Source organism: Bos grunniens, chromosome 3 (genome assembly GCF_055505025.1).
Source record: "Bos grunniens cultivar Pamir isolate PY7600 chromosome 3, Bosgru_T2T1.0, whole genome shotgun sequence".
Lineage (NCBI taxonomy): Eukaryota > Metazoa > Chordata > Mammalia > Artiodactyla > Bovidae > Bos > Bos grunniens.
In genome coordinates, this window is record NC_141167.1 from 23356516 (window position 1) to 23379680 (window position 23165).

Here is a 23165-nt window from a genome sequence, read left to right on the forward strand (position 1 = left end):
GCAGGGAAGTCTGGCTTGCTGCAGTCCATGGGGTCACAGAGTTGGACACAATTTAGCAACTGAACAACAATAACCCGTGGAACTCATGCCTGGAACCTTATGTGATAAAAGAGTAGAGATGTCATTAAGTTATGAATCTCAAGGTAGCATATTGTCCTGGATTATCTGGGTGGGCCCAATTCAATCACAAGTACTCTGAGAGGGGTGCAGAAATTTACTTTATACACAGAGGAGAAGACAATGTGAAGATACAGCTGAGAGAGTTTTTTTTAATGTATTTCTACTGTCTTTGAAAATGTAAGAAATAATCCATTAACCAAGAAATGCAAGGAATGCAGCTCTAGAAACTGTAAAAGGCAAGAAAATGGATTCTCCCTAGACGTTCTGAAGAGATTGCAGGTTTTGTGACATATTGGATTTAGCCCAGTGAAATCCACTGTAGACTTTTGACCTCCAGAACTGTAAGATAATAAATGTATGTTGCTTTAAGATACTAAATCTGTGGTAAGTTGGTACAGTGGCCACCGGAAAAACTTTTGTGCTTCAAATAACATCATCAGGGGGAATTCCCTGGTGGTTTAGTGGTTAGGACTTGGTGCTGTCCCTGCTGTGAGGCCAGGTTCAATCCCTTTTCAGGGAACTAAGATCCCACAATCTGTGCAGTATAACCAGACACCAAAAAAAAAAAAAAAAAGAAAAAGAAAAAAAGGGGAAAGAACACTATTGGGAAGCAAAAGGATAACCTACAGAATGTGGAGCGCAGAGGCAAGTCATGTATCTGATAAAGACTATGTATCCAGAATATATAAAGAAATACAACCCAACAGTTAAAAGTCAAGTAACACAATTTAAAAATTGGCAAATGATTTAGACATTTATCCAAAGAAAACATGCAAATAGCTGACAAGTACAAGAAAATCTCTTCAATGTCTTTGCTTATTAGAGAATTGAAAATAAAAAATCACATAGAGCAATGCTTGAGCTCAGCAAAAGAATGACATACCATATGGCTAACAGTGAAAGATATACAATAATAAGTGGTGAGAATATGTAGAAGTGTAACCCTCACACAGTGCTGGTGAGAATTTCAAATAGTAAGGCCAATTTGGAAAATATTTTAGCAGGTATAAAAAAATGTGAAACATAGAATTAATGTGATCCAGCAATTGCATTCCTAGGTGTATATCTAAGAGAAATGAAGACATATATCCACTCAAAATATTATAATTGAATATTCATAATGGAATTATTAACAATAATCAAAATTGGAAACAAACCAAGAAACATTATTGACTGATGAGTGAATGAACAAAATGTTCTATATTTATATGATGGAATATTATTCAGCAATAGAAAGGAATGAAGATTTGATACATATTAAAATATGAATAGACATTTAAAACATATGCTAAATGAAAGAAGTCAGTCAAAAATGAGTAAGTATCATTTGATTCCACTTATATGAAATGCTCAGGAAGAGCAAATTAAAACTGAGATGAGATACCACTGAACACACTAGCTAAAATTAGAAAGATGGAGGGAAACCCAAAGTGGAAACCATGAGGAATAAATGTTCTCTTATCCATTGCAGGTGATGTGTGAAACAATACACACAGTTTAGTGGTTTCTTATAAAGTTAAAAAATTCACCTAACGCATGATTCCATGGTTGCTCAGTAGTAAACAATCTGCCTGCCAAAGCAGCAGATATGGATTCAATCCCTGGGTGGGGAAGAGATGGCAACCCACTCCAGTAGTTTTGCCTGGAAAATCCCATTGAGAGAGGGGCCTGCTGGGCTAGAGTCCATGGAGCACAAAAGAGTAGGACATGACTGAGCAACTAAACAACAGCATATGATCTGGTTTAATTCCTAAGCATTTATTTAAAAGAAATTGCTGACCACAGCTAGGTGATCATTAAACCTGAGGGGGGAAAAACCTTTACAATCAGAAATAATTTATATTTCCTTGGGCAGCTCTTGTAAAGACTCAGTTTGTCTATACCTTGGTCTGTTGGCTCCTCACGTCTACTTCTACAGAATCCTCAGGAGTGTTTTGACTTAGTTCAAATTAAGAAATCCAGAGGAATTTTGGCTTAGGTCGACTATTTTTCTCAAACATCATTTTCAAGTTCTTGGTTTGTTTATACAAACATTAATTTTCCTCTTGGTAATAGAAAGTAGGGTCTTTCCATCCACTGATTTGGTAACTTCTGAGGCAAGGTTTGCAATTTTCAGTGGACAGATTAGAAATATAGGACTGTGCATGTTGTGGTTCAAGGCTGCCTAGCATGAGGAAGGGAGGAGAGGGAACCGAGAAAGTTCTACTAGTGACCATCCTAATTCTCTAAAATTTTCTTCTGTGGTTTGACATGAATGCCTCAAGTAAAATAAAGGGTTTCTTTGCCTTGATTAGATGGCAATTGTCTCGTACATACATATTCATTAGAAATCTCTAAATTATGAACTGCCAAGTGCTAAAATCATTTTTTGAGTACCATTTTATTAATCAATTTCGCCTCTAAATGATGACCATATTTTGTAATAGTCCAAGGAAAGAAAGTGAAAGTCACTCAGTTGTGTCTGACTCTTTGAGACCCCATAGACTACACAGTCCATGGAATTCTCCAGGCCAGAATACTGGAGTGGATAACCTTTCCCTTATCCAGGGGATCTTCCCAACCCAGAAATTGAACCGGGGTCTCCTGCATTGCAGGTGGATTCTTTACCAACTGAGCTACCAGAGAAGCCCAAGGAAAGAATCATAAGCTTCCTGAGACTGCATGTAGATTTAAGAGGTATATGTGAGCACTGCAATTGGATTCATGTTAACATTATATTTTCAAAGTAGACTCTAAGCCTTAAAGAGATAAGAAACATTGACCTAGAGTCATGAATGTACACCAACAACAGCATAGTAAATCAGTGGCCGGACCCAGTCATGTTTTCTGAAGCCAGAATGTTTCTTATTCCTTATGGCAGAAGGAGTTATGTCCTTAAGCGCAGTTGAAAACACTGGTGGCAGTCAAAGCAGCTTCAATCTTTGACACCCACAATAATCAGTGTCAGAATTTGGTCCTCTGAGACGTCACCTAAACTGTTGATCTTCCTGGTTATGAGGAAAAAGTCATACAGCTCTTGCTAAACAACACCAAGAAAACAGATATCTAGGGAAAGGAGATTTGTTAAGCTCTTAGTAGTAGTCACCACGATTAACCCCATTTACCTCGTTTCTGGAACTTCAGATATATAATGAGCATTCCAGAAAAGGCCAAAAGACATGGTAATTGAGTGATGCTTGAGCTCAACCAACCGAGAAAGTCATATGGGAACACTAGAACAGAGAGTTCGTATTAATGAAAGAGGAACGCAGGAATATGGGTTACCACTGACCCAAGAACCATTATAAGAAAAAGTACAGTCATTGGTTCATGCCTACTCAACCTAGGTAGGGCTAGGATGCGAGTTTACTTTGTGGGTGGTGGCTGACCCTAGTAAAACTGGACTTATGGACACAGCAGAACTAAGAGGAGTTTTTTCCCCTAATTCTCACCACCTAATCTAGCACTGAATTAGTCTCGGGGAACCGGACAGATGCCCTGGGGTCTTCATTAGATTTCTGGGAGTTCTGAGGGTTGTGAGATTAGACAGATGGAGCAGTGGTGACACTGAGGTGACTGAAAGAAGAAAACACACTTTAAACCCCTCAGCGTTAATTTCCCTGTCAAGGGGCTTATTTCTACAAGTTTAACAGAAATAATTAAACTGTTTTACCATATATTACTAAAATAGTTATTCTTTGATCTCTATCAACTTGCAGAAGAAAATAACCAGAAATAATGAGATACTCCTCAAAGAAGCTCAGTTGAAGTAAAATTATGACCTCAAGCCTTTAAAAGACTTTCCTGGGGAAGACAGAGAAGAGCCACTCATTGTGATGTAATTGGTAGAAATCATGGATCAATAGATTTTATTTCCAAAATGAAGAAAATTCCCCTGGTAACTATGGAATAGGCATGTTTCCTGAGTTTATAACCTCCTCAATCATTAAGGTGTGCAAGCAGAAACCTGAAACCAGTTACTGCAAACAAGCATAATGACTGGAGCATGAGGATTGGAAACAGAGACATCTGCCTTCCAGGCTTGGCTCTATCACTTATGAGCTCTGATTTGTGACATTTTCATCTATAAAATGGTGACAATAAAAGCAAGTCTTTAGGATTAATTTAGGTGACTTTGGTAAAATGAATATTATTGATACAATGCCTAGCATAAGGTAGGCACCCAATAAATGTGGTACAGGGTTTTATGGACTAGGTAGGGAAATGGGTCCAACAGATTATATCTTCTCCCTTGACTCATCTCCTTTAAAATTATCTAGAGTCAATTGCTAGATTCACATCCCCCATCTAGCAGCTTACACAACTATATAAAATCTATTTTGCCTAGACATAAGTTAGGAAAACAATTGTCTTTAAAATTGTTCTATGTCTTTTTACCTAATAGGTCACTATCATTCAGTGATATGTTCACTCAGAAGGATGATACATTCATTCAGTTTAACCACAAAACCAGATGGAAGAGTCTGGTTGTAAAGGACTTGTTGGTTTTGAGACCTATTTCTTTTTCATGTTGACATTATTTAAGTTCTAAGAGGGAGGTGGTATCTTGAAAGTTAATGAGAATCTATATAAGCAAAAAGACTATCATCAAATTAAGTGTATTCTAGAGCAAGACTCATAGGATTCACCCATCACAAAGTGATTTTGAGTGAGGCAGACACTGGATTCACTTCATGTTGACTGAATATTTACTTAAGACAGAAAGCACTTACCTTGAGGGCATAGAACTAACTGTGGGTCTGAACCACTCAGGAAACATCTATACTGACCTCGTTCCTAAAACAGCATTGTCCTGAGAAGTTCCTAATTAAGAGATGTGAAGTTCATTTCTAAAGTGAGAAACAAGCCCTAAATCTTCCTATGATTGGCATTCATTGACAAATGTTGTACAGCTTTGCCTAAAAAACCCCATGTGACTTACACATCACTTTAAGACAGATTCTCTTAGTGATTCCACACTGGTTGCAGCAGTTATCTCCATTTGTGAAACACTGACAACAAAAGAGCACAATAGCCAAAAACAACATCACGAACAGAAGCAATACAGAGAATGTCATCCAAATGTGATCTGGGTAAAACAGGTCATCTGAAAGAAAGGGCAGAGCCATTTGAAGATCAATAAACCCACAACATGGAGCACCATTGGATTGGGAATTTTACTGCTGATAAAGCAAGATTCTCTTTCAGGTCCTGTTTTTCTTCACTGTTTTTGTATGTGGGTTGGGGCTAAAGTTCACTGGAGCTGTTTTAGTGGCAATACAGAGCCTGGAATTGAGTTTGTTCGGGGGGTAGAATTTAACTTGAGGCTATAGTTGATAGAAGGAAGTCTCTTTCTCTCTCCCCCTCCCTCACTCTCGCTCTCGTTTCTTATTAACAATCCCAGTGCAAATGCTTCCTAATTATAAAGGAAACAAGCAGAATCCTGTACACCCTGCTTGTGGTTGAGAAGCTCAGTGGCTATAAGACAGCCTCAAAACTGTCTCTAGTGAGTTCTTAGGGTGTAAAGATAATGGAGACAAATAGATATTTCTTTACTTTTATGATCTGCACTTCTTGATAAAGTGAGGTTGCTCAGTCGTGTCTGACTCTTTGAGACCCCATGGACTATAGCCTACCAGGTTCCTCAGTCCATGGAATTTTCCAGGCAAGAATACTGGAGTGGGTTGCCATTTCCTTCTCCAGGGGATCTTCCCAACCCAGGGATCAAACCCAGGTCTCCCGCATTTCAGGCAGACGCTTTATCATCTGAGCCACCAGGGAAGCCCTTCTTGATAGGGTCTCTTTAATATTAGGATTATATGGTATATCCCTTAAAAATGTTTATTGTTTCACTTTTAACCTTTGACTTCTAACCTATATGTAATTTATTTCTGTATATAATTCTATGTATGTTTTTTCTTCCAGAAATATAGACAATTATTCCAACATCTTATAGGAACTTTTTCTTTCTTTTTTTTTTTTTTTACATTTCACATGTTTCAATGCCATTCTCCCAAATCTTCCCACCCTCTCCCTCTCCCACAGAGTCCATAAGCCTGTTCTATACATCAGTGTCTCTTTTGCTGTCTCGTATACAGGGTTATCGTTACCATCTTTCTAAATTCCATATATATACGTTAGTATACTGTATTGGTGTTTGTCCTTCTGGCTTACTTCACTCTGTATAATAGGCTCCAGTTTCATCCACCCCATTAGAACTGATTCAAATGTATTCTTTTTAATGGCTGAGTAATACTCCATTGTGTATATGTACCACAGCTTTCTTATCCATTCATCTGCTGATGGACATCTAGGTTGCTTCCATGTCCTGGCTATTATAAACAGTGCTGCAATGAACATTGGGGTACACGTGTCTCTTTCCCTTCTGGTTTCCTCAGTGTGTATGCCCAGCAGTGGGATTGCTGGATCATAAGGCAGTTCTATTTCCAGTTTTTTAAGGAATCTCCACACTGTTCTCCATAGTGGCTGTACTAGTTTGCATTCCCACCAACAGTGTAAGAGGGTTCCCTTTTCTCCACACCCTCTCCAGCATTTATTATTTGTAGACTTTTGGATCGCAGCCATTCTGACTGGTGTGAAATGGTACCTCATAGTGGTTTTGATTTGCATTTCTCTGATAATGAGTGATGTTGAGCATCTTTTCATGTGTTTGTTAGCCATCTGTATGTCTTCTTTGGAGAAATGTCTATTTAGATCTTTGGCCCATTTTTTGATTGGGTCATTTATTTTTCTGGAGTTGAGCTGGAGGAGTTGCTTGTATATTTTTGAGATTAGTTGTTTGTCGGTTGCTTCATTTGCTATTATTTTCTCCCATTCTGAAGGCTGTCTTTTCACCTTGCTAATAGTTTCCTTTGATGTGCAGAAGCTTTTAAGTTTAATTAGGTCCCATTTGTTTATTTTTGCTTTTATTTCCAATATTCTGGGAGGTGGGTCATAGAGGATCCTGCTGTGATGTATGTCAGAGAGTGTTTTGCCTATGTTCTCCTCTGGGAGTTTTATAGTTTCTGGTCTTACGTTGAGATCTTTAATCCATTTTGAGTTTATTTTTGTATATGGTGTTAGAAAGTGTTCTAGTTTCATTCTTTTACAAGTGGTTGACCAGATTTCCCAGCACCACTTGTTAAAGAGATTGTCTTTAATCCATTGTATATTCTTGCCTCCTTTGTCAAAGATAAGGTGTCCATATGTGCATGGATTTATCTCTGGGCTTTCTATTTTGTTCCATTGATCTATATTTCTGTCTTTGTGCCAGTACCATACTGTCTTGATAACTGTGGCTTTGTAGTAGAGCCTGAAGTCAGGTAGGTTGATTCCTCCAGTTCCATTTTTCTTTCTCAAGATAGCTTTGGCTATTCGAGGTTTTTTGTATTTCCATACAAATTGTGAAATTATTTGTTCTAGCTCTGTGAAGAATACTGTTGGTAGCTTGATAGGGATTGCATTGAATCTATAAATTGCTTTGGGTAGTATACTCATTTTCACTATATTGATTCTTCCAATCCATGAACATGGTATATTTCTCCATCTATTAGTGTCCTCTTTGATTTCTTTCACCAGTGTTTTACAGTTTTCTATATATAGGTCTTTAGTTTCTTTAGGTAGATATATTCCTAAGTATTTTATTCCTTTCGTTGCAATGGTGAATGGAATTGTTTCCTTAATTTCTCTTTCTGTTTTCTCATTATTAGTGTATAGGAATGCAAGGGATTTCTGTGTGTTGATTTTATATCCTGCGACTTTACTATAATCATTGATTAATTCTAGTAATTTTCTGGTGTAGTCTTTAGGGTTTTCTATGTAGAGGATCATGTCATCTGCAAATAGTGAGAGTTTTACTTCTTCTTTTCCAATTTGGATTCCTTTTATTTCTTTTTCTGCTCTGATTGCTGTGGCCAAAACTTCCAAAACTATGTTGAATAGTAATGGTGAAAGTGGGCACCCTTGTCTTGTTCCTGACTTTAGAGGAAATGCTTTCAATTTTTCACCATTGAGGATAATGTTTGCTGTAGGTTTGTCATATATAGCTTTTATTATGTTGAGGTATGTTCCTTCTATTCCTGCTTTCTGGAGAGTTTTTATCATAAATGGATGTTGAATTTTGTCAAAGGCTTTCTCTGCATCTATTGAGATAATCATATGGTTTTTGTTTTTCAATTTGTTAATGTGGTGTATTACATTGATTGATTTGCAGATATTGAAGATTAGGTCTTGATAAGGTCTCTTTAATATTAGGATTATATGGTATATCCCTTAAAAATGTTTATTGTTTCACTTTTAACCTTTGACTTCTAACCTATATGTAATGTATTTCTGTATATAATTCTATGTATGTTTTTTCTTCCAGAAATATAGACAATTATTCCAACATCTTATAGGAACTTTTTCATTTTTTTCGATGCACTAAACTTTATACTTCATAATTTGTTATACTGTTTTTTTATGATTTGAATCTCTTTCTGCCCTTCTTAGTTTTTAGCATTGATACAATGGCCTACTCCTGTGATGGTACATAATATTCTATGGTTGGAAATAACCACAAACTGTTTAACATTTATTCACAATTACTTTATTATAGTCAGTCAGTTTTTAATCTGATAAAGGAAATTCTTCCTCATTTTTAAAATTATTATTGCTAAATTTACAGATATTCATTTTTCCATACTAACTTCAAACTTACCTTATCCAACATATTTTTAAAGACTTCCAAGAGATTTCTATCTGGAATGTCTTTAAATAAATAATTATAATAATTTTGGTTTATTTTTGTCTTCAAGGAGGTGAATATTCTTGTTAAAAACTGACTATTCCTCCACAAATATTTATCTCTTTTTAAGGTCTTTTAGGCAGAATATGTGCTATATTTCATAGTCCTGTATTTACTTTGTGATGAAATTTTGTGGCTAATGTTAAGCACATGTCACTTTTTCCAGATTTTCCTTGGGATTGAGTTTCTTATTATTAGTCCTTGTTCTAGTTCCCAATTAAGGAAATTCATCATCCATAAATATACACCTTTGGGTTGCATATTTACCACATACTTGATATTTTTTAATATTAGCAACTGCATTTGAGAGGCTAGTTTTTCAGGGAAAATAAAGCTTACCTGGCAGTGTTTTTGTAGATTTCATATTTATTTTATATTTAATTTTTAATCTGTATGAATATGTGTGAATTGGATAAAAGTCTGAGAGCTTTTTATATGGGATGCAAAAAGTTGTAACAATATTGTTCACACAGCCTATGAAAGCCATTTTTTTCAAAATTATTATTACATGATTCAACTTTAAATACTAATTTAATTGCTTATGATACAGTTTTTTCTCACATATTATGTTTATGTTATAGCCTATTCCAATTTGAATCTTATCTGAAACTAATAATTGAATATACATGCATGCGTGCATGCATGTTCAGTCGTGTCTGACTCTTTGCTACCCCAGGAACTGTAGCCCACCAGGCTCCTCTGTCCTTGGGATTTCCCAGGCAAGAATACTTGAGTGAGTTGCCATTTCCTACTCTAGGGAATGTTCCTGACCCAGGGATCAAACACACATCTCCTGCGTCTCCTGCATTGGCAGGTGGATTCTTACCACTGTGCCACCTGGAAAGCCCAAATATATCTATATAATGCTTCTAATTTGAATAAGAAACAACTATCTTTAGTGAAACAATAAGAAACATTTGAAAGATTTAAAACAGGTTCTGAAGAAAATTCTTCTTTACCATTGATAAAAGAGATCAAAACAAATGCTTCTAATATTCAATTTTGCCTGCTGTGTTTATGTGTTTTCCTCCTATCTGTCTCCCTATTCCTATTCAGATAATTTGCAGATTTCTCTTAGTCCTCTAAAGGACATCTAAAAGGTGAATGCTCCGAAATTCAGTTTTAGGAACCTGTTTTTTTTTTTTTTTCCTATCCTTATTCACTTTGTATCTTGTCCAATTCCATTGTTTTAAATATTCTTCTTAAAGACATTCACATATGTTTCAAGCCTGGTCTCCTCCATAGAACTTTAAACTCACTCACTAACTCCCAGTTGATATTTCCCTTGCAAGTCTTATCTCTAAGATAGGCTCATTTCACAAACTTCCCCATCTCAGGAGATGAAAACATTTTTTCATGACTCAAATTATCCTATTAATTTTTCTTTATGTTGATATATTGACAACGAAACTCTGACAAACACTCACCAGCCAGGATAATATTTGTTCGTTTCTCTTCACCTGTTAGAGGATTGCGAATGTAGCAAGTCATGTTGCCCCATGACTGGTTCCTAAGGACAAGAGTCATCTTCATGTGAAACAATCTGGCTCCGTCCTGTGAATAGGATTTTGATGAATGTGGAACTATCTCTCCTCTGCTGTCTCTGCACTCCATCTGGGGCTTTGGGAACCACCCTCCTGAGTTATAATCCACCGTGAGTCCCTCAATGCCAGGAGCCTGAACATGGATTTGTGTTTCCAAGCCTAATGCTGGGGGAAATGGGACAGAAAGATCAAGACAGTTGTTGCTTTGAGGTTGGATTGGAAATCTGAAAAGAGTCTCATTAACATCGTGATCTTCAACAGAAGAAGAGGCAATACTCAAATTCACATCCAAATTAAAGTTAGGCGAATTCTGATCACTCTGCATTGTCTGTCCACTACATAGTATATTCTTGCATTAGATAAATAGATTTTTCTTATTATAGTATTTGAAACATGTTTGAAAGTGTGAAAAAATAAAAAGAAACATTGATTCATTTTCATATATTTCAGCTTACAGGGTCACAAGGGCATTGGTATGCAACATTCCACCATGAAACTTACCTGCTATGCTCAGATTCATGCTGGCCACATTATTAATGCCACTACCTTTAAATGAACACTGATATGATCCATCATCAGAAACACTGATATTATGAAGTCTGAGCATCACCTTGCCCTGTCTAATGGCCTCATTCACAAACTCTGTGCGGTTCACATATTCTGGGGCAGCTTCTCCATTCACTTCATGGCCATCCCTGTATAGGTGAACAAGTTTGGAATTGTCCCCTCTGAACCAGCGCACCTCCATGCGCTCTGCACTTTGTGGTGGGGACAACTGGCAGCTGAGCTCAGCGTGTCCTCCTACTGTAGCCACCAAGTGTCTCGCGGGAATGGTTACTGTCCAGTTTTCTGTGGAAGAAGGTAGAAAACCAGGATACACGTGAGGCCAACAACTTCTTCGTTGCTACACATTGTAGGAGACACTGAGTTCTTATCATCTGACCTGGCCATTCTAAATGTCCAGCTATGACTATATCCCTTTCTAAACATCTCACTACAAAAAAATCAACTAGACACAGAAGAAGTATGTAATGAAGGAAATGAGAGGCAAAAAGCTATGAAATATACAAGAATAAAAATACCAGAAGAAGTTCATTATTTTAAATGTAAATGGACTAAACTCTCCAATTAGCAGACAGAGTTGGGAGAAGGGATAAAAACTCATGATACAACTAGGTATTGTCTGCAAAAGACTCCCTTTAGATCCAAAGACTTGAATAAGTCGCAAAGAGTCGGACACGACTGAGCAACTGATCTGATCTGATCTGATCTGAAAAGGATGGAAAAAGTTATTCAGTGCAAATAGTAACCAAAACAGAACATGCCTTGCTATAGTAATATCATGCAAAATAGGCTTTCTCCCCAGCTTTACTGAAGAATAATTGACAAAAATCAGTCCTTAATACTCATTGGAAGGATTGATGCCAAAGCTGAAGTTCCAATACGTTGGCCACCAGATGCAAAGAGTCAACTCATTAGAAAGACCTCGATGCTGGGAAAGATTGGAGGTGGGAGGAGAAGGGGACAACAGAAGATGAGATGGTTGGATGGCATCACCAACTCGATGGACATGAGTTTGAGCAAGCTCCAGGAGTTGGTGATGGACAGGGAGGCCTGACATGCTGCAGTCCGTGGGGTTGCAAAGAGTTGGACATGACTGAGTGACTGAACTGAACTAGCAAAAAATTGTATATTTAAAGTGTATAGTTCTCAGTCATTATTGTTTCAAATATTTCTTCTATTTCTTTCTCTTTTTCTTTTTGTATTAGCATTCCATTTTATTTTTTTAGTTGTCCCACATTTTTTAGATTTTTCTCTTCCATTTTTTTTTTTACTCTTTCTCTGGTTTTCTTTTTTTTTAATTTAAATTTATTTGTTTTAATTGCAGGCTAATTACTTTACTATATTGTATTGGTTTTGCCATACATCAGCATGAATCGGCCACAGGTATACACGTGTTCCCCATCCTGAACCCCCCTCCCACCTCCCTCCCCGTACCATCCCTCTGGGTCATCCCAGTGCACCAGCCCCAAGCATCCTGTATCCTGCATCGAACCTGGACTGGCAATTCATTTCTTATATGATATTATACATGCCATTTCTCAAATCAATGCCATTCTCCCAAATCATCCCACCCTCTCCCTCTCCCACAGAGTCCAAAAGACTCTTCTATACATCTGTGTCTCTTTTGCTGTCTTGCATACAGGGTTATCATTACCATCTTTCTAAATTCCATATGTACGTGTTAGTGTACTGTATTGGTGTTTTTCTTTCTGGCTTACTTCACTCTGTATAATAGGCTCCAGTTTCATCCACCTCATTAGAACTGATTCAAATGTATTCTTTTTAATGGCTGAGTAATACTCCATTGTGTATATGTACCACTGCTTTCTTATCATTTCATCTGCTGATGGACATCTAGGTTGCTTCCATGTCCTGACTATTACAAACAGCACTGTGATGAACATTGGGGTACACGTGTCTTTTTCAATTTTGGTTTCCTCGGTGTGTATGCCCAGCAGTGGGATTGCTGGGTCATAAGGCAGTTCTATTTCCAGTTTTTTAAGGAATCTCCACACTGTTCTCCATAGTGGCTGTACTAGTTTGCATTCCCACCAACAGTGTAAGAGGGTTCCCTTTTCTCCACACCCTCTCCAGCATTTTATTGCTTGTAGACTTTTGGATCACAGCCATTCTGACTGGTGTGAAATGGTACCTCATAGTGGTTTTGATTTGCATTTCTCTGATAATGAGTGATGTTGAGCATCTTTTCATGTGTTTGTTAGCAATCTGTATGTCTACTTTGGAGAAATGTCTATTTAGTTCTTTGGCCCATTTTTTGATTTGGGTCATTTATTTTTCTGGAATTGAGTTGCAGGAGTTGCTTGTATATTTTTGAGATTAGTTGTTTGTTAGTTGTTTCATTTGGTATTATTTTTTCCCATTCTGAAGGCTGTCTTTTCACCTTGCTTATAGTTTCTTTTGTTGTGCAGAAGCTTTAAATTTAATTAGGTCCCATTTGTTTATTTTTGCTTTTATTTCCAATATTCTGGGGGGTGGGTCATAGAGGATCCTGCTGTGATTTATGTCAGAGAGTGTTTTTCCTATGTTCTCCTCTAAGAGTTTCACAGTTTCAAGTCTTATGTTTAGATCTTTAATCCATTTTGAGTTTATTTTTGTGTATGGTGTTAGAAAGTGTTCTAGTTTCATTCTTTTACAAGTGGTTGACCAGTTTTCCCAGCACCACTTGTTAAAGAGGTTGTCTTTTCTCCATTGTATATTCTTGCCTCCTTTGTCAAAGATAAGGTGTCTATAGGTACGTGGGTTTATCTCTGGACTTTCTATTTTGTTCCATTGTTCTATATTTCTGTCTGTGCCAGTACTATATTGTCTTGATGACTGTGGCTTTGAAGTAGAGCCTGAAATCAGGCAGGTTGATTCCTCCACTTCCATTCTTCTTTCTCAAGATTGCTTTGGCTATTCAAGGTTTTTTGTTTTCCATACAAATTGTGAAATTATTTGTTCTAGCTCTGTGAAAAATACCGTTGGTAGCTTGATAGGGATTGCATTGAATCTATAGATTGCTTTGGGTAGTATACTCATTTTCACTATATTGATTCTTCCAATCATGAACATGGTATATTTCTCCATCTATTAGTGTCCTCTTTGATTTCTTTCACCAGTGTTTTACAGTTTTCTATATATAGGTCTTTAGTTTCTTTAGGTAGATATATTCCTAAGTATTTAATCTTTTCATTGCAATGGTGAATGGAATTGTTTCCTTAATTTCTCTTTCTATTTTCTCATTATTAGTGTATAGGAATGCAAGGGATTTCTGTGTGTTGACTTTATATCCTGCAACTTTACTATATTCATTGATTAGCTCTAGTAATTTTCTGGTGTAGTCTTTAGGGTTTTCTATGTAGAGGATCATGTCATCTGCAAACAGTGAGTTTTACTTCCTGTTTTCCAACTTGGATTCCTTTTATTTCTTTTTCTGCTCTGATTGATGTGGCCAAAACTTCCAGAACTATGTTGAATAGCAGTGGTGAAAGTGGGCACCCTTGTCTTGTTCCTGACTTTAGGGGAAATGCTTTCAGTTTTTCACCATTGAGGATAATGTTTGCTGTGGGTTTGTCATATATAGCTTTTATTATGTTGAGGTATGTTCCTTCTATTCCTGCTTTCTGGAGAGTTTTTATCATAAATGGATGTTGAATTTTGTCAAAGGTTTTCTCTGCATCTATTGAGATAATCATATGGCTTTTATTTTTCAATTTGTTAATGTGGTGAATTACATTGATTGATTTGTGGATATTGAAGAATCCTTGCATCCCTGGGATAAAGCCCACTTGGTCATGGTATATGATCTTTTTAATGTGTTGTTGGATTCTGATTGCTAGAATTTTGTTAAGGATTTTTGCATCTATGTTCATCAGTGATATTGGCCTGTAGTTTTCTTTTTTTGTGGGATCTTTGTCAGGTTTTGGTATTAGGGTGATGGTGGCCTCATAGAATGAGTTTGGAAGTTTGCCTTCCTCTGCAATTTTCTGGAAGAGTTTGAGTAGGATAGGTGTTAGCTCTTCTCTAAATTTTTGGTAGAATTCAGCTGTGAAGCCATCTGGACATGGGCTTTTGTTTGCTGGACGATTTCTGATTACAGTTTCAATTTCCATGCTTGTGATGGGTCTGTTAAGATTTTCTATTTCTTCCTGGTTCAGTTTTGGAAAAGTTGTACTTTTCTAAGAATTTGTCCATTTCTTCCCAGTTGTCCATTTTATTGGCATATAATTGCTGATAGTAGTCTTTTATGATTCTTCGTATTTCTGTGTTGTCTGTTGTGATCTCTCCATTTTCATTTCTAATTTTATTGATTTGATTTTTCTCCCTTTGTTTCTTGATGGGTCTGGCTAATGGTTTGTCAATTTTATTTATCCTTTCAAAGAACCAACTTTTGGCTTTGTTGATTTTTGCTATGGTCACTTTTGTTTCTTTTGCATTTATTTCTGCCCCAATTTTTAAGGTTTCTTTCCTTCTACTAACCCTGGGGTTCTTCATTTCTTCCTTTTCTAGTTGCTTTAGGTGTAGAATTAGGTTATTTATTTGACTTTTTTCTTGTTTCTTGAGGTATGCCTGTATTGCTATGAACTTTCTCCTTAGCACTGCTTTTACAGTGTCCCAAAGGTTTGGGGTTGTTGTGTTTTCATTTTAATTCATTTCTATGCATATTTTGATTTCTTTTTTGATTTCTTCTGTGATTTGTTGGTTATTCAAAAGCGTGTTTTCCAGCCTCCATATGTTGGAATTTTTAATAGTTTTTCTCCTGTAATTGAGATCTAATCTTACTGCATTGTGGTCAGAAAAGATGCTTGGAATGATTTCATTTTTTTTTTAATTTACCAAGGCTAGATTTTTGGCCCAGGATAATATGATCTATCCTGGAGAAGGTTCCGTGTGTGCTTGAGAAAAAGGTGAAATTCATTGTTTTGGGGTGAAATGTCCTATAGATATCAATTAGGTCTAACTCGTCTATTGTATCATTTAAAGTTTGTGTTTCTTTGTTAATTTTCTGTTTAGTTGATCTATCCATAGGTGTGAGTGGGGTATTAAAGTCTCCCACTATTATTGTGTTATTGTTGATTTCCCCTTTCATATTTGTTAGCATTTGTCTTACATATTGTGGTGCTCCTATGTTGGGTGCATATATATTTATAATTGTTATATCTTCTTGGATTGATCCTTTGATCATTATGTAGTGTCCTTCTTTGTCTCTTTTCACAGCCTTTGTTTTAAAGTCTATTTTATCTGATATGAGTATTGCTACTCCTGCTTTCTTTTGGTCTCTATTTGCATGGAATATCTTTTTCCAGCCCTTCACTTTCAGTCTGTATGTGTCCCTTGTTTTGAGGTGGGTCTCTTGTAGACAACATATATAGGGGTCTTGTTTTTGTATCCATTCAGCCAGTCTTTGTCTTTTGGTTAGGGCATTCAACCCATTTACGTTTAAGGTAATTATTGTTAAGTATGATCCCGTTGCCATTTACTTTATTGTTTTGGGTTCGAATTTATACACCCTTTTTGTGTTTCCTGTCTAGAGAATATCCTTTAGTATTAGTTGGAGAGCTGGTTTGGTGGTGCTGAATTCTCTCAGCTTTTGCTTGTCTATAAAGCTTTTGATTTCTCCTTCATATTTGAATGAGATCCTTGCTGGGTACAGTAATCTGGGCTGTAGGTTATTTTCTTTCATCACTTTAAGTATAGCTTGCCATTCCCTCCTGGCCTGAAGAGTTTCTATTGAAAGATCAGCTGTTATCCTTATGGGAATCCCCTTGTGGGTTATTTGTTGTTTTCCCCTTGCTGCTTTTAATATTTGTTCTTTGGTTTGACCTTTGTTAATTTGATTAATATGTGTCTTGGAGTGTTTCACCTTGGGCTTATCCTGTTTGGGACTCTCTGGGTTTCCTGGACTTGGATGATTATTTCCTTCCCCACTTTAGGAAAGTTTTCAACTATTATCTCCTCAAGTATTTTCTCATGGTCTTTTTTCTTTTCTTTTCTTTTTTTTGTCTTCTTCTTCTGGGACTCCTATGATTCAAATGTTGGAGCATTTAATATTGTCCTGGAGGTCTCTGACACTGTCCTCATTTCTTTTAATTCGTTTTTCTTTTTTCCTCTCTGATTCATTTATTTCTATCATTCTATCTTCTACTTCACTAATCCTATCTTCTGCCTCCATTATTCTACTATTTGTTGCGTCCAGAGTGTTTTTATCTCATTTGTTGCATTATTCATTATATATTGACTCTTTTATTTATTTTAGGTCATTTTTAAACCTTTCTTGCATCTTATCAATCCTTGTCTCCAGGCTATTTATCTGTGATTCCATTTTTATTTCAAGATTTTGGATCATTTTCACTATCATTATTCAGAATTCTTTATCAGGTAGATTCCCTATCTCTTCCTCTTTTGTTTGGTTTGGTGGGCATTTATCCTGTTCCTTTACCTGCTGGGTATTCCTCTGTCTCTTCATCTTGCTTATATTGCTGCATTTGGGGTGGCCTTTCTATATCCTGGTAATTTGTGGAGTTCTCTTTATTGTGGAGTTTCCTCGCTTTGGGTGGGGTTGTATTGGTGGCTTGTCAAGGTTTCTTGGTTAGGGAAGCTTGTGTCGGTGTTCTGGTGGGTGGAGCTGGATTTTTTCCCTCTGGAGTGCAATGAAGTGTCTAGTAATGAGTTATGAGATGTCAATGGATTTGGAGTAACTTTGGGCAGCCTGTATATTGAAGCTCAGGGCTGTGTTCCTGTGTTGCTGGAGAATTTGCGTGGTATGTCTTGCTCTGGAACTTGTTGGCTCTTGGGTGGTGCTTGGTTTCAGTGTAGGTATGGAGGCGTTTGATGAGCTCCTATCAATTAATGTTCCCTGGAGTCAGGAGTTCTCTGATGTTCTCAGGATTTGGACTTAAGCCTCCTGCTTCTGGTTTTCAGTCTTATTTTTACAGTTGTCTCAAGACTTCTCCTTCTATACAGCACCATTGATAAAACATCTAGGTTAAAGATGAAAAGTTTCTCCACAGTGAGGGACACCCAAAGAGGTTCACAGCGTTACATGGAGAAGAGAAGAGGGAGGAGGGAGTTAGAGGTGACCCGAATGAGATGAGGTGGAATCAAAAGAGGAGAGAGCAAGCTAGCCAGTAATCACTTCCTTATGTGCACTCCACAACTGGACCTCTCAGAGATGTTCATGGAGTTATACAGAGAAGAGAAGAAAGAGGAAGGAGACAGAGGCGGCCAGGAGGATAAAAGAGGGGAATGAAAGGGAGAGAGACAGATCTAGCCAGCAATCAGTTCTCTAAGTGTTCTCCACCATCTGGAAAACACAGAGATTCACAGAGTTGGGTAGAGAAGAGAAGGGGGAGGGAGGAGACAGAGGCGACCTGGTGGAGAAAAAGGAGAGTCCAAAGGAGGAGAGAGCAGTCAAGCCAGTAATCTCGCTCCCAAGTAAAAATGGGTACTGAAGATTGGGTTCTTAAAGGTACAAAATTGATAACAAATACCAAAAAGCAAAGATTAAAAATTTAGAGTAGAGGTTGGATTTTCAAAAATACAATATTAAAGAAAAGGAGAAGAAAAAAAAAGTCACAAAAATTATTTTTAAAATATATGAAGTTTGCTTTAAAAAATAGGGTCTTTTTTTGAAAAGTAATAGTAGGTTATAAAAATGAAAATTAAAGGAGTAATAGAGGACTTAAAAATTTTAAAAAGTTAAAAAAAAAAAGAATGATTGTAAAAATATATCTAGGACTTTCTCTGGTATTGTTGTGGGCAGTGTGGGGTCAGTTCGTTTTCTGATAGTTCCTTGGTCCAGCTTATATTTCTCAAGATCTTAGGCCCCTTCCTATGTAGTCGGTACTAACTACAGGGTTTTAATCTATTGCACCTGTCACTTCCAAGCGGTTCCCTCTGTTTTAGCTTCTTCTGTTTTCTGGTCTCTTCAGTGTCTGATTTCTGCCCTGACACAAGGGAGCCCATGGTGGACACTTTTTTAAGGCTCATTGTTCAGTCGTGCTGTGGGGAGGGAGGGACGCTGCAAACAACATTGGCATGTGCTTGCAGTGTCTCGGCCACACTGGGCCTGCGCCCGGTCACTTCGCGTGTGCTCTCCCTGCCCACACAGCTCAGGCTCTAGGTTCTCCTCTGGGAACCCTCCAAGGCCATCCCTGGGCTGCATGCACCTCCCAGGTCTAAGCTGCTCAGGTTCAGGCACTCCGGTAGTCCTCAGAGGTGCAGACTCTGTGGGGCCTGCGTTTTGTGCCCTTCCCAGGTCCAAGCAGCTCAGGTGATGAGGTGTTTGGTGAGCACTGTTGCTGCAACTTATCACCTCTCCCGTCCCTGCTGCTCGGTTTTCTGGGTGTACAATCGGCACACCTTCTCAGGCGGATGATGACTGTCCAGAACCCCAAGAAGTCTTAGTTAGCAAAGAAGCCTGCTTGCAGTTTGGTAGATAATGTCTCTCTGGGGCTGTGATTGCCCTCTTCCAGCTCTGGCTGCCTGTCACCGGAGGGGGATGGTCTTCAGCTGGCTGATTCTGTTCAGTCCTTTGTTCTGTGCGCGGTCCTGGCGGTGTCTTAGGTTAGAGCTTTTAGCGTGGTATCTATCCCACAGTCTGGTTTGCTAGCCCAAGTTGGTTCGCTCTGATTACCCTCGGGGCATGCAGGCCAGATCCTTACTCTTAACCATTGCAGCCCGCGCCTCCCTGCCCAGCCCCCACCTGCTAGTGGTGGATGCAGGCATCTGCACTGCTTCTTCGCTGGGGGAGTTACCGTTGGGCTCCTAATGTGTATGCTTTTGAACTGTGGTGTTGGAGAAGACTCTTGAGAGTCCCTTGGACTGCAAGGAGATCCAATCAGTCCATTCTAAAGGAGATCAGCCCTGGGTGTTCTTTGGAAGAAATGATGCTAAAGCTGAAACTCCAGTACTTTTGCCCCCTCATACGAAGAGTTGACTCATTGGAAAAGACTCTGATGCTGGGAGGGATTGGGGGCAGGAGGAGAACGGGACGACATTGGGTGAGATGGCTGTATGGCATCACCAACTCGATAGATGTGAGTTTGAGTGAACTCAAGGAGATGGTGATGGACAGGGAGGCCTGGCATGCTGCAACTCATGAGGTCACAAAGAGTCGGACGCAACTGAGCAACTGAACTAAACTGACCACATGATGTACCAGGAAAAAAACAAAACCTGATTAATGCCTGATTAAAGGCATTTAGTGGGAGAAGGCAATGGCACCCCACTCCAGTGCTCTTGCCTGGAAAATCCCATGGACGGAGGAGCCTGGTAGGCTGCAGTCCATGGGGTCGATAAGAGTCTGACACGACTGAGTGACTTTCACTTTTCACTTTCACTTTTCACTTTCATGCATTGGAGGAGGAAATGGCAACCCACTCCAGTGTTCTTGCCTGGAGAATCCCAGGGACGGCGGGGCCTGGTGGGCTGCCATCTATGGGGTCGCACAGAGTTGGACATGACTGAAGCGACTTAGCAGCAAAGGCATTTAGTGAGTTAGTGGTAAGGTGTAGGAGGAGGGGAGATATCCTTTAGTTCTGTGATTAGATTTCAGTCTTTTAGTGAGCGTGTGTCCTTGACTATGAACTTCATAATTGCTTCTCAGTTGCATCCCTCCTTGCTGCGTGCGTGTGCTCAGTCCCTTCAGTCCTGTCTGACTCTTTGCTACCCCTTGGACCGCAGCCTGCTAGGCTCCTCTGTCCATAGTATTCTCCCAGCAAGAATACTGAAGTGGGTTGCCATGGCCCCCACCAGGGGGCATGGATCAAACTAATTTCTCCTGTGTCTCCTGCATTGCAGGCAGATTTCTTTTACTCATGAGCCAAAAAGGGAAACCATATCCCTCCTTAATGGGACACAAAGGATACAGCAGACGGAAGTTGGATGTTTTCCTGCCCCCAGGTAAGTTAGACTCTGAGAAAATACCAATAGGTTAGGTTCTGGTAAAATATTGTCTCTTGAGGGCAGGCCTTGCTAAGAAGAACATATTTCAAAGTAATTGCTCTTCCCCTCCTCCTGCTAAAAACACAATGGCATTTCCCCCAATATTCCCTGTGAAAGCCTAGTAAAAACCATGGAGGTAAAACACAGAAGTGAGCTTTCTCATGATTGGGTCCCCTTGGAGTTTTTAACTTTCAGACTTGTCTACACTTGAGCCTGAAAGTGAAAGTGAAGTCACTCAGTCGTGTCCGACTCTTTGTGACCCCTTGGACTTGTAGCCCACCAGGCTCCTCAGTCCATGGGATTTTCCAGGCAAGAATACTGGAGTGGGTTGCCATTTCCTTCTCCAGGAGATCTTCTCGACCCAGGGATTGAACCCAGGTCTCCCACAGTGTAGGCAGACGCTTTACTGTCTGAGCCACCAGGGAAGTCTGGCCTACAGCAATTCAGTTATTACAGTTTAGATTTTCCTACCCTTGTACTGGCTTCCACAAAGATTTATGGCCTGGAAAGTTGTGAGTCTCTCTCTCCACTTAGGGCTTCCCTGATAAAGTGAAAGTGAAGTCGCTCAGTCGTGTCTGACTCTGTGGCCCCATGGACTGGAGCCTGGTGGGCTCTAGGTGCCAGTCTGTGGAATTTTCCAGGCAAGAGTGCCAGAGTGGGTTGCCATTTCCTTCTCCAGGGAATCTTCCTGACCCAGGGATCAAACCTGGGTCTCCAGCATTGCAGGCAGCCGCTTTTACCGACTGAGCCACCAGGCTTCCCTGATAGCTCAGTTAGTAAAAAATCTACCTGCAATGCAGGAGATCCTGTTTTGACTCCTGGGTCAGGAAGATCCCCTGGGGAAGGGATAGGCTACCCACTCCAGTATTCCTAGGCTTCCCTTGTGGTTCAACCGGTAAAGAATCCACCTGCAATGTGGGAGACCTGGGTTTGATCCCTGGGTTGGAAAGATGCCCTAGAGAAGGGAACTGCTACCCACTCCAGTATTCTGGCCTGGAGAATTCCATAGACTGTATAGTCCATGGGGTTGCAAAGAGTTGGACACAATGAGTGATTTTCACCTCAGTATCCACTTCTGTATTTCTCTAATTTGGGAAGGAGCAATTTGTCCTATTACCTCAATTCTCTGTTGGATCTAGGAAGAGTTGTTGACTTTCCGTTTTTTTTCCGTTTTTTACTTGATAGCAGGCCATAGTAATGACTTCCAAGCTCCTTACATGCTAGAATGGACACTGTAGGTTCTTTCCACAGCTGTCACTCAGTAAGAAGAGAGTGGATGCTCTTACCTGAAGTTGATGTCATCACTTGTAGAAGAAGAAAGCTCACACAGGACCCAGAAAAAGAAGAGGATTTAAGCTTCATCATGCCTGGAAAAAGAGACAAGTAGAAAGTCATAGACTGAGATATGAGGCAGGAAATGTCAGGATGCTCAAAATTAAATCAAGATCATCAATAGGTACAACTTGGGACTCTCCTTTCAGAGTATAACCCCTCTCAGTATTCAGTAAAATGTCTGAATTTTACCATGTCTCCCCACTTGGTTCTTATCAGGAGAGGCCTTCTTAATCCCTCTTTCCCATAAATTCACACTCTGCTTTTTTCCTCTTTCACTTTATGACCTAACTGACTAAATAAGCATTTCCTATGGCACGTGTAACAAATGGAGCAGAAAAAAATATCCTAAGTGAATAAATCAGGGGAGGGAATAAAAAATGGCAAACACAAAAGCCTGAATGCTTAAATATGCATGATGAAATAAGGAGAGTCTTTTTTGGATTTATGTCCTTGAACAATTAAGATGAGATCAAATTATGGTGGAACTAAAATAGCTTGTCAACAATTTTATATATTAATTATAAAAAAGAAAGAGTGCTGAATTATTAGCTAGGTATCTTGTATTTTATCTGGCAACCCTCTTGTAACTCATAGAAACATGTGAGTTGGATTACAAAGTCAGTAAGTAAAAAACAAAAAAACATGAGATAATAACAAGAAAAAAAGGGGTTCAAATATTTATATATCTTTAAGGGAAGTGTAAAACTGTATTCACATCATAGCTATGTGCTAAAAAAATGAGTTAAGAGCTGAAGGAAGAAGTTCCTCTGGTCATGGGAAACAAAATCTGTCTACTATTGAAACTAAACAAAATTAATCTACTTTCGAAAAAAAAAGAAAGTCCTATTTGGCCTTTATAAAGCCCATGTGAAAATATTTAAAGTAATTGTGCT

General features: G+C 38.7%; 1 protein-coding gene across 1 annotated transcript in view; it reads right to left on the bottom strand.

Annotated features, from left to right (window-relative positions):
* Window positions 1–23165, bottom strand: part of LOC147375306 (selection and upkeep of intraepithelial T-cells protein 7-like) — a 48976-nt gene that overhangs the window by 3701 nt on the left and 22110 nt on the right. Inside the window, exons 6-9 of the mRNA XM_086394044.1 lie at window positions 10930–11332; window positions 10312–10593; window positions 5042–5206; window positions 3225–3332 (exon numbers count right to left, since the gene is read on the bottom strand). Of these exons, the coding sequence (XP_086250170.1) occupies window positions 3225–3332; window positions 5042–5206; window positions 10312–10593; window positions 10930–11332 (958 nt within the window). The remainder of the gene's footprint in view (window positions 1–3224; window positions 3333–5041; window positions 5207–10311; window positions 10594–10929; window positions 11333–23165) is intronic.